Raw genomic sequence first — 17,424 nt, 5'->3', positions numbered from 1 at the left:
TTGCAGATTGAAGTCTTCTTTTACAGATGTAATGATGGCCCATGCAGGTGGATAAACCTCAGCCCCAATTGATCCTGTTGATTTAAAAAAAATGGACATTTGTCCTAATAATGATGTTTTGTATTTCTCTCAACTTTTGCATGCTGTGTAACTTAGGCAATTCTGTGATACTAACACTTAATGGAGTTGCTATCCGTTACCCTGAATATTTGTTCCATCCTGTGAAACTTTATGCTCGGTAATAATAAACTAATTAAAATCTAATTACATTTATAGATGGCTACCCATTTACAGTGATGTTTGCTGTTTTAGAACCAGTAACCCTACAAAAATAAAACAAACCAGGATTTTTCAAGAGTGACTAGTGATATTTCGGCTGCCTCTATCCACCTGAAATACTTTACAGGGGCCTCATATTCAAACTATATATGACTTTTGGTAATATGTACAATATTCACATTCCTGTAGATACTTAAAAGCATTTGTTTACTTTAAAGAAGAAGGACATCTATTCCTCCTCACCCTCCAAATTATGTGGCATGCTATTTGAAAATATCGCTTACTATTTCTTCTGGCCTCACCAAACTGTGGACATAGCAATTCTTTATTTAAAGTAACAGCACAGAATGCAACTTTGCTCCTCTTAATACTGGCAAACACCCTGAAGAGTTGTATAACATTTTTCTGTTCTGATTTGTTTGCTGTAGCGCACAGCACACCAGTTGATATGCCTAGCAGAGGGCAAAATGAGGACAGAGACAGTGGCATTGCTCGGTCAGGTATTCATGGTTGTTTTTCTTTTCCCTCTTTCCCCCGCCCCCATCTGATGTATTAGCAAAAGTTAGCACAGTTGACCAGTTCAGACTTTTGTCTACACAATGATGCTAAATTTGAGGCACCCCTGTTTACAACACATCAGTCCATGCTTGGAAAATCTATTAAGAAGTTTCCCTGTCTATAAACAAGGTTTCTGTCCTTGGGAACAACCAATCCAAGCTCCTCACTACCCCTGATTAGTTTCAACTAAGGCATTTTACTTGGGGGGGCGGGGCAGGGGAGGGTGGAGAGCGGGAGTGCAGAAGGGAGGGGGTACCACTTGGCTTGTACAACTGGAAAGACATTAGTGAGGACATTGTTTCAGGTCTGTACAAACCCAAGAATGACGAGATAGTCTTAGTCTCAGCGTATATAACATTCCTGTCCTGTTAATACAGTTATGAAGTTTTTTCTTAAGGCACCAAGAATAGCTGGGGAAAAAAAATCTCTTGCTGAAGGAGGGCTGGGCCAAAATTAAAGTCTGCAAGCAAGAACAATACTTATAATACTTACCAGGAGAGGGGGGGAGTTTTCATTTAATCAGCACTTAAAAGGCCGATCTATATGTTGCTTTCTTGATAGCATCACTGAGCAGTCTCTTGATTACGCCGTTCCCATCTCCAAGCTCTTCATCCTCCTCTTCAAGCAGTTACCAGCGCCGCTGGCTCCGAAGTCAAACAACAAGTTTAGAGAATGGAATTATCCCAAGATGGTGAGTATTGTAACTGCTATTGAAAATAGCAGCTTGTCTGCACTCGTTATAACTGCCTAAGACTCTGCACTTTAACATGATGTAGTCTTAAAGCACTCTGGCACTTCTGTCTAGTCACTTACCTACTAGTGTTTATGAGTGGCCTAAAATTACAAGAAGTGAAGAAAATCATTTTATGTGAATAAGGACTACAAAGCCCAAGTTGCAAATGAACAAACTACAAATAAAAGTTTATCCTTTAGCTTTAATACAGCCTTTCAAACAAACAGGAAGATTAAAACATCTGCTGTTTCTGTCAGAACAGAGCTACATATTAAGATGAAGGACAAACAAGTATCACAGGAGAAAATGCCATTCTATTATAAGAAACACTTTCTGATTAATGACTAGTGATTGAAACTTTGGTGTAGTAGCCCATGACAACTCTTGGCAGGTACAGGATGTCTCCAGCTTGATTTCGGAAAAACTCAAGAGGGACAGAAAGGAACAGGACTTTGAGCCAAACAAACAAAGCAAAAAAAAAAAGACAAACCAATCCCTCCCATGAAATAATGCCCCCCCCAAACAAAACAAAAAACCCCCAAAATTTTGGCTTCATTAGTTTATATATTTAGATCACAGAAGGCATCAAAATTCTTAACTCACAGACTGTCATTTGTGGGTGAGATTGAAGACTGAATCTTGGCTATCACTCCTGCTCAGAGTGAATACCAAAAGTGGATACTGTATCTGGTTGGTTTGTAACTTCGTTAATTTGCAGGTAAATTAAGAACAAGTCACTCAGCTGGTTACTGTGATTTTTTTTTTTTTTTTTTTTCCCCCCTTGCCCCCCACCCCTCATCAGCTGGGCTGCTGCAGCAGTGCACACTGCTGTCTGCTGTAGCTGTGTGTAATTTCCTGCTGCTTTGCAAATCTTTATTTTCATGAATCTAGCCCCGTGAGCTATCTGGGTTTTACTGTACATGTGTACTGGTACCCAGTGGGCAAGGGACAGCATTGAGGTGATGGGTGTAGGAATTGCCTGTGGCTTTCTCCCGGTTTCATGGATGTTACCTGGAAAAGGGGTATTCAACCTAGTGCTGCTCTGTTTGGGGAAGTGGAGATCAGTGCTGCTGGGCTGCCTTAATGAAGCAACATGTGGATGGAATTAAGAATGACAAGAGTTGGTGACCTTCATCCTCTGTGATTCCTGAGGGTTCCCCCAAGCTTACCAGAGTGCCTCTGTAATTGTTACCGAGTAGGCATATAGCCTGTTCCTTTTGTTGGTGGGATGAAGTAGGGGAACTAGTGCATTGATTTCCAGCATGGAAGTAGCACCCACTAATCCACTATGCTATAGTGCTTCCCTATCTTGTGATTGTACTCCATTCATCTTCTGTCCATTTTATAGCAACAGATAAATATGCTAAGTGCTCTGCTGCTTTGGGCTTTTAGTTTTTTTGGCTCGCCCAAGAGGTTATGCTGAAGGCCACCAAATGAAAAAAAGTCACAGGATAATCAAAAATGAAGTCAGTGGCTTTTTAAACAAACTACAATTCATTAACTATTTAAATTGCATTCAATTAAATTGACTTGCAGTTTAGTGTAAAATAAATTCTCATGTTTCAGTTGTTTCACATCTTATTTTTAGGTGGTAAAATTGGGACCTAGTTATCAGAACAGTGGTTTCTTTATTCAGTGTAGTGTTTACAGTATGCAGAACCAAATTATTCTCTAGAGGTTAGTGGCTTCTTTAGTGTTGTATGTGGGATTTTTTTTAATTGGCCATAGCCAATAAGGAAGTTATTTCAAACATTATAGTTCTAATAGGCTGAGTACTTTTTGTTTAGAAAGTCACTTGTGATCTCATTTCATCACGCACCACTGAAGCAATGGGATTTTTGCTATTTACTTCAGTGCAAATTGAATCTGTACTTCCTCAGGCATAGCCAAAGCAGCACAGTATCTGTCATTTAGACCAATGGCTCAAAGAGAATGAAACTTTTATATCTGAAACTCCAAATAGTCACTTGGCACACAAGTATGCTTAGCAGCTTTTGAAAGCTGTTCTTGCCCAGTCAGACTTTAGTTCCTCAATTTCAGATTCTGGGAAACAGCACAAGAATGTGATTGTGATGTTTCTTAGATCCTGACTAGCTACTCCTTTCACAACATCCATGGGAATGTCTGTCTATACTAGTCACTGAAGTCAAATGACATAATATTGTCTTGAACTCTTCTTTTCCCACAAGCTGTTTTCATTCTCCTGATTGCCTTGATCCTCATCCCTTTGTGGTGATAAATTATATATACACACTAAGTTTATCGGAAAGATCACCCAGAAAACAGTCTGTGCTTAGGGTGAGTTTCCAGAGAAGTTTCACTTCTGTATTCAGATAGCCAGCTCAAAACTGTCCTCTGAGTTTGCCTGATGGTAGTCCACAAAAAAGTAGTAGTTGATGCTTTACAAAGTCTATTATTAGGATTCTCCATTTTATAAAGCTAACTATGCTGCAACATCCTTATTTGGAAAAGTTAAGTCTAGAGACAATTTATTTGCAAGTTTTTCTCTGGATATTGAAGTTTGTCTACCTCCAGAGCTGTCCAAGGCTTCCACCCACCTGCCACTTCCCTCCCAGCTCTGGAGACAACAGCAGCCAAAGTCTCTGGGCTTTCCTTCCCTCCAGCTGCCATTCTCTGCCCTATCCCTGGGGACATGGCAGTGCAGCACAGCATAGGGAACAGAGGTTGAGCTTGGGACCCCGTGGGCTCATGATACAGTTGTGGGGTGGGGGCACATCTGAATGGTGTGGCATGTGACCTGGGAGGTCTGTGGCTTACCTTCACATGACCTGTATGGTGTGTGGCCCTTGCAGGTGCAGCCTGTAGGACATTTGGCTGTTGACCTTTTAGAAGTTGGACAGACCAAGTCTGTCTTATGGGTGATTGGACAATGAACATGAAACTGCTTTTTTCTTGTCTTGGTGGATGCATTAGATTGAATGCTAGCATTTTCTATTATTTTCTGTCTAAAAATGTTAAGCATATTAAGGACTTAATCGCCTATGTATATTTAGAACAGCACTATAAAATAGCATCATGAAAAGTCCCTCAATTTATGAAAAGCACTTTCTGGAAATCCATTAGTAAATTCAAACTTGCAGTGCAAATATTTTCTGATATGTGTGCATGCATGTTCTCCTGCCGTCGCTGCCGCCACCACCACCACCCTTCCCCCCTTATCCAATCACTTGGGATTGCTTGTAAAAGGCTATTTAATCAATTTGGCAGCTGACAGTACATTTGAAGATTCAGAGCATTTAAATCGCTCCCTTCCCTACTTCCCTGACATGACCTTAAATCAATAATAGATAGTAGGATTACTTCTCATTAGCTGAGTGAAGCACTTACGTTGCCTTAAGGGCATTCTGTGCTGTATCTCTGGGAAAGATCCAGCTTTATGAAAAATGCTTCATGTCTGTGAAGCCTGTTAACATGCTCCAGTTGTTCAGTGGGCTTTTTGGCTTGCTCCTTTCAATGTGCTTGGATATGCCTATGGCAGGAGTTGGCAACCTGTGGCTATGGGCTAAATTCAGCCTTTGGACTGGGGGTCTTCAGTGGCAGGGAGCTTTGCATGTGCCGCAGCTGGATGGTAAGGGGAAGTAGCAGAGGGCGAGTCTTAGAGCCAGCCTATCTCATACCCCAGCCAAGTTATTCTGGCCCATCTCCTCAAGGTTGCTGACTACTGGCCTGTGCAGTTTGGGCTTTGTATTTTCACTAACATGTTGCATAAGATTATGGGGACTCCAGGAGTTCATTGTAGTGAGCAAATGTAAGTGTCAAATTGGTAGGTAGCTCCTCTTTGTAGACCTGTAAGTGAATAGGCACTGTTTTCTCTCTTCCTCTGTCCTGTGCTTTCCTATTCCCTTTTATAAAAAGATCTAGCTTTTCAGGCTGTAAACATAACTTTCAAAATCTAAACATGGTTTAATTGATACCGTATCTGCCTGAGCCTGCACTAGCTTGGAGAAAAGCCAGTTTTCTTATCTCAGTAACCTGTTAGTTCTGAAATGATAGCATGATTAATTATTCTATTACTTCTTATATCACTGAACAGCTCAATGTGGTTTTTTTTTTTTTAATCATTGACTCTGTCTTCTTGGTGTCCAGACTGCAGTTTTTTTTGCTAGTTTCTGTCCCTTGGGCCACGTGCCTAATCCACAAATTACAGCCTTGGAACTGCCATAGTGTAAGACCTGGTACATGGAAGTTGGGGAAGCTCTAATCCAGTTGGGAGGGATCCATCACTGACGTCAAGATGATGCTTGCTATAGAGGTCAAGAGGCCCTGCTGCATTCCACCGTGGACTTCTGTGGTTGCTATGGAGAATAATTACTTGTGCAGCATAAATAGTTGATTGGTTGATATATTTTTTTTTAATTGTTTTTCGGTTGATATATTTTTTTTATTGTTTTTTGGGCAGTGAGCAAAGCTCTAAAGTAGCATCTTATTCCTGTTTGCTAAGAGATGCTGCCACTGAACAAGAGTTGGCAGGAGTGGGAGAGAGAAGGTAGTTGCATTACCTGTTAACTTGGTCCTGTTTAGCACTAAAAGGGTATCTTTTTACTTTAACTAGTTGTTTTGATGTAAAATCCTGTCAAAGACCAGTTTTCTCGTCAACCTTAAATATTCACATCAATGTAAATGCCTTGGGTCTGACAGAGGCAAAATCCTATATACCCACTTTGAGTTCTTTGTATCTTTGTGTAAGAACACAACTCTTTCTTTGCAATGAGGAGATAGCCAAAGGCAGTTGTGGTTTATCATCCATGAAAAGGCTTTTCCTTCATTAGTAATCTCTTAGAGCAGACACTTCCCTGTTAATGTGTGTATGATACCTAGCACATAGACATTGCCAACTCCTGACTGGGGCTTTGGTTTTGTGATGGATATAGTATAAATGACTAGTATTTTTCATGAGTTCTGTCCTGAACCAGAGCATGTAAATCTTAAGGATACAGTCATCTGGTTATTAAGGAATAGCACTGGAAAAGCTGGGTTCTGTTTCCAGCTCTGACATAAACTTCCTTGTGGTATTCGACAAATCATTTCATCACCTCTACCACCATAACAACCTTGTGCAATAAGGAGCAATCTTCTGAATTTATGGATGGGGAACAGAAGTAGTTTTAATTCCTATGAGATACTTTTGCGTGGTGTTAATTGTGGTGGCAGAGAGAGATTGTTAGCTGTGTTAGCCTGAAGTTAGGCAGATGACAGGTTAAAGATGCACCTGATAAACTAAATTGGAAGTGCATATGCTTTAATGAGCTTGAGCTCCCTTCATCAGATGTGAAAGGACATGCACAGAGCAGTTTGGATAGACATGATTTGAAGGCAGTTTTGAGAGAGGAACTTTCATTAGGAACATATTTTGCATTTTAACTTGGAACATATCTTGCATTTTGACTTTGGCTGATGTCTCTCTTTAATCTTGGGGTTAGGCCAAAGCAAAGTGTTTGCAGAACTTTGAAGACTGAATAATTATTAGAATTTGTTTCTGAAATTACAGAACTTGCATAAGAAACATTCAGGTAACTAGTCTACCACTACACTGTTGCAGGTCTACTGAAGAGATGTTCAGCATGGCCGATGAAAGCTGCCACTCCAACCCTGCAATGATCCGGAGAAAGAAGATTGCTATTAGCATAATTTTTGCTTTGCCTGAAAGAGAAGAAGCACAGCGGAACTTCCAGGATTTCTTTTTCTCTCACTTTCCTCTCTTTGAATCTCATATGAATAAGCTAAAGTGTGCAATTGAAAAGGTACAGAATTCCAGCTCAATGGAGCATTAAACTACATGTCAAGCAGCAGTATCTTGGGGGGTGGGGGGCATCAACCCTGAGCATCAATTCAGAGGTGGTACCACATAGCTGCCGCTAGGAAGCCTGTGCTGCTGCAGGAATCAGTCCCTTTTCAGGGAAACTTGCTCTGAGGTGGCAGTGACCTGTTTTGCTATCACAACTGGCAGAACCTCCACGGGGAGGTGAGCTCTTTTTTATCTCCCCCTTCCTGCCCCCGCCTCCCCTGCACCACCATGCACAGAAGCAAGTCATCTGTTAACTTGGTACTGACTACCACTAAATAAAACAGGCTGCTTCATTGCAAAATGCTTATGCTTGTAAAGGGAAAGGTGGTAGAAGTACAGGCATACCTTGTTTTATTGCGCTTCGCAGATATTACATTTTTTACAAATTGAAGGTTTGTGGCAACCTTGCATCGAGCAAGTCTATCGGCGCCATTTTTCCATCGGTGCCATTTTTCTAACAGCATTTGCTCATTTCGTGTCTGTCACATTTTGGTAATTCTCACAATATTTCAAACTTTTTCATTATTATTATATTTGTTATGGTGATCTGTGATCTTTGATGTTACTATTGTAATTGTTTTGGGGCGCCACGAACCGGGCCCATATAAGACGGCGAACTTAATCGATAAATGTTGTGTGTGTTCTGACTGCTCCACCGACCGGCCGTTCCCCGGTCTCTCTCCCTCTCCTCAGGCCTCCCTATTCCCTGAGACACAACAATATTGAAATTAGGTCAATTAATAACCCTACAATGGCCTCTAAGTGTTCAAGTGAAAGGAAGAGTCGCATGTCTCTCACTTTAAATCAAAAGCTAGAAATGATTAAGCTTAGTGAGGAAGGCACGTCGAAAGCCGAGATAGGCTGAAAGCTAGGCCTCTTGTGCCAAACAGTTAGCCAAGTTGTGAATGCAAAGGAAAAGTTCTTGAAGGAAATTAAAAGTGCTACTCCAGTGAACACACGAATGATAAGAAAGCAAAACAGCCTTATTGCTGATATGAAGAAAGTTTTAGTGGTCTGGATAGAAGATCAAACCAGGCACAACATTCCCTTAAGCCAAAGCCTAATCCAGAGCAAGGCCCTAACTCTCTTCAATTCTATGAAGGCTGAGAGAGGTGAGGAAGCGGCAGCAGAAAAGTTTGAAGCTAGCAGAGGCTGGTTCATGAGGTTTAAGGAAAGAAGCCATCTCCATAACATAAAAGTGCAAGGTGAAGCAGGAAGTGCTGATGTAGAAGCTGCAGCAAGTTATCCGGAAGATCTAGCTAAGATAATTGATGAAGGTGGCTACACTAAACAACAGATTTTCAATGTAGATGAAACAGCCTTATATTGGAAGAAGATGCCATCTAGGACTTCCATAGCTAGAGAGGAGAAGTCAATGCCTACCTTCAAAGGACAGGCTGACTCTCTTGTTAGGGGCTAATGCAGCTGGTAACTTTAAGTTGAAGCCAATGCTCATTTTGAAAATCCTAGGGCCTTGAAGAATTATGCTAAATCTACTCTGCCTGTGCTCTGTAAATGGAACAACAAAGCCTGGGTGACAGCACATCTGTTTACAACATGGTTTAGTGAATATTTTAAGCCCACTGTTGAGACCTACTGCTCAGAAAAAAAGATTCCTTTCAAAATATTACTGCTCATTGACAATGCACCTGGTCACCCAAGAGCTCTGATGGAGATGTACAACGAGATTAATGTTGTTTTCATGCCTGCTAACACAACATCCATTCTGCAGCTCATGGATCAAGGAGTAATTTCAACTTTCAAGTCTTATTATTTAAGAAATACATTTTGTAAGGCTGTAGCTGCCATAGATAGTGATTCCTCTGATGGATCTGGGCAAAGTAAATTGAAAACCTTCTGGAAAGGATTCACCATTCTAGATGCCATTAAGAACATTCGTGATTCATGGGAGGAGGTCAAAATATCAACATTAACAGGAGTTTGGAAGAAGTTGATTCCAACTCTCATGGATGACTTTGAGGGGTTCAAGACTTCCGTGGAGGAAGTAACTGCAGATGTGGTGGAAATAGCAAGAGAACTAGAATTAGAAGCGGAGCCTGAAGATGTGACTGAATTGCTGCAATCTCATGATAAAACTTTAACGGATGAGGAGTTGCTTCTTATGGATGAGCAAAGAAAGTGGTTTCTTGAGATGAAATCTACTCCTGGTGAAGATGCTGTGAACGTTGTTGAAATGACAACAAAGGATTTAGAATATTACATAAACTTAGTTGATGAAGCAGTGGCAGGGTTTGAGAGGATTGACTCCAATTTTGAAAGAAGTTCTACTGTGGGTAAAATGCTATCAAACAGCATTGCATGCTACAGAGAAATCTTTCGTGAAAGGAAGAGTCAATCGATGCGGCAAACTTCATTGTTGTCTTATTTTAAGAAATTGCCACAGCCACCCCAACCTTCAGCAACCACCACCCTGATCAGTCAGCAGCCATCAACATCGAGGCAAGACCCTCCACCAGCAAAAAGATTACGACTCGCTGAAGGCTCAGATGATGGTTAGCATTTTTTTAGCAATAAAGTATTTTTTAATTAAGGTATGTACATTGGTTTTTTTAGACATAATGCTATTGCACACTTAATAGACTACAGTATAGTGTAAACATAACTTTTATATGCACTGGGAAACCAAAAAATTTGTGTGACTCGCTTTATTGCGATATTCGCTTTATTGCGGTGGTCTGGAACCGAACCCGCAATATCTCCGAGGAATGCCTGTACTGTCTAAATAGCTCTGCCTGGCTCCTCTCCTGCACATGTGGTTGCATATTTGGACTGGTCTTAAGTGGCCCTGCAGTGGACTGGGAGCAGCCTTTTCACTGCAGTTTGTTAATGACAGTATACGTCAATTTTGTGTTTACATAGGTAAATTACGTGAAGCTTTTATGAATGTTTCTTTTCTCGCTTATTTTTCATCTAGGCCATGATCTCCTGTAGGAAGATAGCAGAATCCAGCCAAAGAGTGCAGGTTTATATCAGCCGCGTCATGGTTGCCCTGGGAGAATTCAGGTGACTTGCAGCTGAATTTAATTATTGGCTGAGCTGATAGCCCTGCTGGTAGTTAAGGTTACCCAGTGCTTCCCACTGCAAGACCCCATTTTCAGCTGCCTGTACATCTTCCAGGCTTGAATCACTTTGGCTGAGATTTCTTATGACAGGTTTATGAGTACAGCTGAAATTCCACTGGAAAATTTCAGCGGAGATTATTTGTCCATTTCTGATGATAAGATTAAGAGGAAACTAATATTGTTTTGTTGACTTTTTTAATCTTAACTATTTTTGGTGAGACAGTAGAACTTCCTACTGAGCATGAACTTAGGTGTTTGGCAGAGGGATTTTCCTGATGTCATATACAACTTCTATGCATGTTGTACAGATTTCCATCTGTACAACGTACTTGGATTAACCCTGTACAGGGATTTTCCATACACAACTTCTCTTATGTTGTACAGATTTTTAGGCAGAATTTCCTAGGGAAAATCTCCTGTAGTTTCAATTTGCACACCGATGTTGTGTACCAGAAAGTATGATGAAGTAAACATTGCTTGTATGTGGAGCAGCTGCTATGTAAAATGAACCACTTTAGCTTGGTGCATGATTTTCCAGTTTATTAATGCATCTACAGCACAGATATTTAGATTTTGCTGAGATGCACTGCCCAACTTTTTTGTCTTGTAGTGGATATTGTTTTATGTAGTACACTATTGATTACAATATGATGCATTTTAGATAAGATGTCCAAAAGTGTTCTGCAGAAGACCATGGAAAAAATCTGCATAGCTCAAAGAGATTGTAGAAGAGGAACTGGAACTACTCATTTTGGCAGCCTTCCTGCACACAGTTAACTTAGCTTTTCATTCTTTTTCTTTGTGACAGAATTACAATCTGGAACCTGTATTCAGTTCCAAGAATCACAGAACCTGTGTGGCTTACCATGATGTCCAGCACGCTGGAAAAGAACCAGTTATGTCAGCGATTTCTTAAGGAATTTACGCTTCTGATAGAACACATCAATAAGAACCAGTATGTTTCCTCCCTTTGCCTCTCAGGAACCTGTCATCCATTGCATAAAAATGCAATGAAAAGCATGCTGATATGGGCATAGCAGGATATTTTTCTGGTATTACCTTGCTTGTTTCCTTCAGGTTCTTTGCTGCTTTGTTAACTGCGGTGCTGACTTATCATCTGGCATGGGTCCCGACTGTAATGCCAGTGGATCATCCTCCCATAAAAGCCTTTTCTGAGAAACGCACATCACAGTCTGTGAACATGCTGGCAAAATCGCATCCTTATAACCCTCTCTGGGCTCAGCTTGGTCAGTAGCAAACTTTCTTATTTTTAAATCGGATTTTTTTTAACAACCCTCCCCTTGGCTCTACGCCTCTTATATGGGAGCTGTTCAAGTGCAGACAAGAATGAAATACATGTACTTCATCTCCTTACAAGTTGGGGCTGGCATGATATCTGGAAACTGGTTTGGGATCACTGACTCTCAAAGTTGGACCTGGTCCAGCACAGCAGCTTTAAGATTTGGCATTAGATTGGTGTTGTTAGTGGCCCCTGTGGCAGTGGAACACTTTCCAGGGATGGCTCTAATGTACAGAGGTCTGTAATAGGGAAGTTAAGAAAGGTGACAGAGGTTAGGAAGAACAACAGGGCCCAGTTACAGAGCAAATGGGTAAACAGGGACAACTTTAGCCCATGGGAATTCTCTGATAGGCAATTGCAAGAGGACAAAGGTATCACAAAACCCAGCTGCAGACTCTGGCCCTGAATCTTCAGATGGGGGAGGCAGAGGGAGGGGAAGGATTGGCTTTAGCTTAATGCTTCAGTTTCATAGACTCTAAGGGGCTGGAAGGGACCTCACAAGATCATCAGGTCCAGCCCCCCTGCACTAAGCAGGAAAGGCAACTGGGGTCAGGTTTGCCAGGAATGGTATGACTTCTGTATGCGAAGCATGTGAAAAGAGAGCTGATGAAACACAACTAAAACTGCCTATAGCAACCTTCTAGAAATTGCACCTGATACAGGTGATACATAGTGACCAACATACTTGGGCATGATTGTTTGCAGAATAGGTATTCAGATGCCAGTATTCTATTTTTGTACAAACTCCTGCTCTTTATTCTTACCTTCTGGAAAATACTTCTCGTCCTAGTTTCTTTGTATGTTATCTAAAAAGGTTAAAAAGTCAGAAACACTCAGCATAGTAGAAATGAGATGTAGACACTGAACTGTTGATGTTCATGTGTTGGCTGCTTGTTATCTAATATTATTCTATTGGCTGTAGCGACAAGGCTCTTATTCAGAGACGCAGGTACCCTGAGAACTGTTGTTTCAGTTGCAGCATTAGCATTGCCTGCTTTAAAACTGAAGAGTTGTCAAGAGGAGTGATGTACTGGATTTTTTTTAAATGAGCAAAATGGAGTTGGCTTGGACAGGAGGGAGAAGAACGAAGGACTGGGGAGTCTAAAATTTAGTTGGAATGAAGGTGTAAAGTGGTGTAAAATGAAGGTGTAATCTGGTCCTTCCTTCCAGAAGCAGCTTCTAATGGTTTTTCATAGGAAAGCAGGGAACATTGATACAAAGTTTATGCTAATAATAGTATCCAGAAAGGAGTCGGTATAACAGAAATGTAGTGTTAATCTGGTCTTCCTACCAAGATTATAAAGATGCAACCAGAGCTAAGTAGTTGGATATCAAATTATCTCTTCTGTTCTATATTCTCACATAGGCCAAAATATGAATGTTTTGTAACTTGCATCAATATGAAGTAAAATGTTGCCCCCTGGTGGTTCATTGGTTTTTCAGAAGTCAAGGTTCTTGGTAAAAGATCACTTCCTTAAAAAAATATTTTGGGTGACTGGTATGTAAATAACTCTGAAAAGAGACAAACTTGTAGACATGCCATGTTCTTGTAGATCATGGCATTTCGGTAAAATTTAAGTTAATTTCAGTCTTTCATATGTGATAGAAATCTGCTGTTAATGGTAGTGTAACAGTGTTGTTGTAGTTGTGATGGTCTATAAATTATGCAAGAGGCAAGGATTTCTTAGGGTGCTATTTTCTATTGGACCAACTATTTAGTTGGGATAAAGCTAGACAAGCTTTCAAATGCAAGACATTCTTCCTTGGGTTGCTCGCTGCATTCCAGATGTCTTGCATTTGAAAGCTTGTCTAGCTTTATCCCAACTAAATAGTTGGTGCCATAGAGGATCTGTCACTCTAAGAAATCTTTGTTACTGTTAATGGTAGACCTGTCTGGAAATTTTATGATTTGCATGTTAAATTGCCAGCAAGTTGCTCTAAGAGATGTTTAAAGTTAATTATATGCAATCAAGTCTAACTTAAGTCTGAGTCCTGCAAACAAGCCTTCGCTTTAATATGCCTGTCAGTGGAGCTATTCATATGTCTAGAGTTATGTAATGTGCAAATATGTTTCCAGGACTAAGGCTTTAAAGTACGTGTATGTGGGGTGTTTATTTGTTTATTACTCTTCATTACTTCATAATGTCATATACGGTTCATGCTTATTTGATTTCCATAGCAGCTGTGCTCAGCTTATAAGTAAATTGACTTTTCTTTTGAATGGTGGAGCTTTGAGATTCAATCTGGATTCTTTCCATACATCATCCATAATAATAAACATTCTGCGAGCCTTGCTCTACCTTAGAGCAGGGGCTAATAACCTTTTATAAGCTACAGGCCAAAACAGCCTAACCCCAGCCCAACACAGGCTGGTGTCTTTGGTGGCACATCAACGGTGAGGGGCAAGCAGGGTGTTGGACTGCACACGTGCTGAAGCCAGGCAGCTGGCAGCTATGCCTGGGTCACCACTGCCCATCTCTACCCCCAGCTTTCTGGCTGGTTTGCAGATGTCTTCCAGCCAGTGGGGAACTGAGCCAGGGCTGGGCCACAAAAGCTGCATCTGCACTGCTGCCACCTTTCTCCACCCCATTTCTTTCCATTTTCCTCCTCCTGCCTCCCACCTTCAGCAGAGGTGCAGCTGGAAACTGGCTGGCCCCAAGCTCAGTTCCCCACCAGCTGGAAGCTGTGCCTGCTGCAGCCAGGCAGCTGTGGGAAAGAAGTAGCAGCAGCAGTTCAGCTCCTCACTGGCCAGCTCCAGCCCCTCTGGCTCCATGGGCTGAATTCAGTGGCTCCAGCAGATTGGACCCAGCCTATGAGCTGTATGTTGCCGATTCCCTGCCTGTGGGCTTCCACCGCCTTCTGTGGACTTGTACAGACCAAGCTGCTTGGACTCAGGGAAACATCTGATAGAAACCTAGCACATGGTATTCCATTGTGGTAGTTGATTACTCATGTTTCCTTGTGGAGCCAGCAATGCTAAGACCCTATCTCTTTACTTACAAAAGCTAATGGATATTTAAATTTTATAAACAATCCTAAAGGTGCCAACCCTGTGCCTGGGGCACCTACCTCTAAGTGAAAATACACAATGTGTTATATTCTGTTTATATAGATACAACACTATCAGTTATGTTTTTCCCCAATAGCCTGAGTAGCGTCAGGATTGAAGTACATATCCTTTGCCTAAAGAGAAAGTAATTTGTTTTCTGAGATAAGGTAAATGGCATTTCATTCTTAAATTGTAGATATTTTATGCAAAATTCTAAGACTGCTTAACTTGGTATGAGAGAAAGTAAGTACAATAAAAGTCTACTGATTTGGTCAAGTGTTAAACTTATTCTTGACTTCTTTTTCTTTTCCTTGTGACCATTTTTAAATCAGAGTAACATTTTTGTAATTTTCATTTTTTCTAAAACAAACTTCCGTCCTTTTCACTTCAAAGCTGCTGGAATGTTAGTTGCCTAGTCTTTATAATCAATTGTGCGAAAACAAGCTAGCATATGAATAGAAGAAAGGATGCCTGGTTTTCAGAGCTTCAAACTTTCATGAATTTACCATGAAAGAAAGCATTTTGCAAACTATTTAAGAAGTAACTACCCAAATTACAAGTGTTCTTTTGAAGTAATATGTATTGAGATTAAACTCTGTCTAATTGTAAACTTTATACATATCATCCTATCCAACTGTGTAAATCTCTTTTCTTTATGCCTTTGTATAGGTGATCTGTATGGTGCCATAGGCTCTCCAGTTAGGCTGACACGAACTGTGATAGTTGGAAAACGTAAAGAATTGGTTCAGCGCTTACTTTTTGTGCTCACATACTTCATACGCTGCTCTGAGCTACAGGAAAATCAACTGACCTGGAGTGGGAAGGTTGGAGAGGGGGAGGAAATGCTGAATGGAAGTAATATCACAACTGCATTGGAAAAGGGAGAGGTGGAGGAAACTGACTATGTGGTTGTCACTGTTAGAAATGAACCTGCTCTTGTGCCTCCAATCCTACCTCAAGAGAATGGTGGAAATAAAAACAGTATCTCTATAGGGTGTGTAAGTAACCCAGAAAACTCCTGTGCTGTGCCACCATCTTCAAAAGAAAAGAATGAAGAAGTAATAGGAAAGGCAGATGCAAGCACTGAGGAGCCCTGTATTGCATCCAAAGACAGCTCAACTGGCAGTTATGGGTCTCATAAAGGAACAGTGGATGATAATAGGAAAGAGATGGCAACTGTTACAGGAGCTATATCCTACCATTTTGAAGAACCAGCTGAATCAGAAGTTTTAATAAATGAATTAAAGAGCCCCAGCCAGATTCTTTGCGAAGTAGAACAAAAGCTATCTGGTAGGTCATCGGCTGTACCCTGTCCTGAAAGGCTTGTTCACAGGAGTCCTCATTTAGAAAGGGTCACTTTTCAGATTGGTAGTTTTACATCACCAGAGTCAGATATAGAAACCTGCCAGCAGGAAGTGGATGAAAATCTTGGGACATTCAGACAAAAATCAGAGCTAATAAGCTGTACATCAAATGCATCAAATGCCTTGGCCGAAAATGCAGAGAATCGACCTGAATCTTCAGAGGCCCCCTTTCAGCCATGTATTAGACGTAATGTTTGTTATGCACAGATTCCATCATGTAAAGGGAGTGAGAATGTGTTTAATAACCTCTTGGCTGAGGGTAATAGAGTTGAAATGCATGTAGCGAACACTTCTGCTCTTCCTGGACTCTCAGGTGAAGTAGTTGTACCCACTGATAACAAAAAGAAAACAATGAAAACAAAAGGCTTGGAAGAAGGTAGAACTCTGAACTCCAAGAATCTGGAGGGCCATTCCCCTGACACTATTCAAACAAGTTCTGCTGTCATACAGGACTGCAGTCAAGTAGTTCATAAAGATATCTCCTATGGGGATGCTGGAAAGAAAATCTCCATTAGAATCGAAGGAGACATTCCTAGGAACGAAAGTTCAGATAGCGCACTTGGAGACAGTGATGATGAAGGCACTTCACATGTCCCTGATCATGATCAGCACCCTCAAGGTCAGGTCAACCAGAGGCATAAAGAATTTGCAGAAGTAGATCTTCCTTTACCAAGGTAAAAAATGTGAATGAAGATGGGGTCAAAAGCTTTTGTGACCCAGTGCATCTATGAAATGCACTGGGGTCTCCATTTACTTCCTTGATATGATGGTGTGATTTAAGAATTGCAGTCCCTTGTTGGCAGTCTCTGTGTAAGTCCAGGATTGAATAGGATGAAACACATGAAGTCTTGACAGACAGTGAGCTTATTTTTCCAGCTTTTTGTAAATATGGTCCTTAAATGGAATTTATTTGTAATACTTGTTAAAAATAGCAATTACAGGAAAAGTTTCCAACAGTTTTCACGAGTATAATTCTAGCTGGCCCATGCTTTTACCCCTTGCGCTCTGATCTTGTGAGCAGACAGCATTACTGACTTGAGAGTCCACTATTTGGGTTCTATTATTTTCATCAAGTCTCAAGAAGCTGCACCCTGGGAACTGAAATTTTCCATTTGGTACTCTGCCAGAAAGTGAACCTTTGGAAAAGTTTGAGTAAAACACATTTCTGAACTAGGGGAAAAGAGAAAAGTTGAGATTGTAAGATTACTTCCCCCCTCCCCCAACTCTTTTAAACTAAAAGTATGAATGCTTA

The 17,424-nt window shown here is 40.9% G+C and overlaps 1 protein-coding gene across 5 annotated transcripts in view; it reads left to right on the top strand.

Moving 5' to 3' along the window:
• The window catches only part of FNIP2 (folliculin interacting protein 2), a 66,669-nt gene that overhangs the window by 38,816 nt on the left and 10,429 nt on the right, over nt 1-17,424 (top strand). For all 5 annotated transcript variants that reach the window (XM_090036281.1, XM_090036283.1, XM_090036282.1 and 2 more), the window contains 7 exons: nt 708-779; nt 1,399-1,528; nt 7,131-7,332; nt 10,312-10,400; nt 11,268-11,414; nt 11,537-11,706; nt 15,478-16,846. In XM_090036281.1, the coding sequence (XP_089892407.1) occupies nt 708-779; nt 1,399-1,528; nt 7,131-7,332; nt 10,312-10,400; nt 11,268-11,414; nt 11,537-11,706; nt 15,478-16,846 (2,179 nt within the window). The remainder of the gene's footprint in view (nt 1-707; nt 780-1,398; nt 1,529-7,130; nt 7,333-10,311; nt 10,401-11,267; nt 11,415-11,536; nt 11,707-15,477; nt 16,847-17,424) is intronic.

The sequence above is a fragment of the Crocodylus siamensis genome, chromosome 2, assembly GCF_052110815.1.
Source record: "Crocodylus siamensis isolate JL-2025a chromosome 2, ASM5211081v1, whole genome shotgun sequence".
In the NCBI taxonomy this organism is placed as follows: domain Eukaryota; kingdom Metazoa; phylum Chordata; order Crocodylia; family Crocodylidae; genus Crocodylus; species Crocodylus siamensis.
Note: the sequence above shows the minus strand (reverse complement) of the source record. Positions and strands in the feature narration are given on the sequence as shown.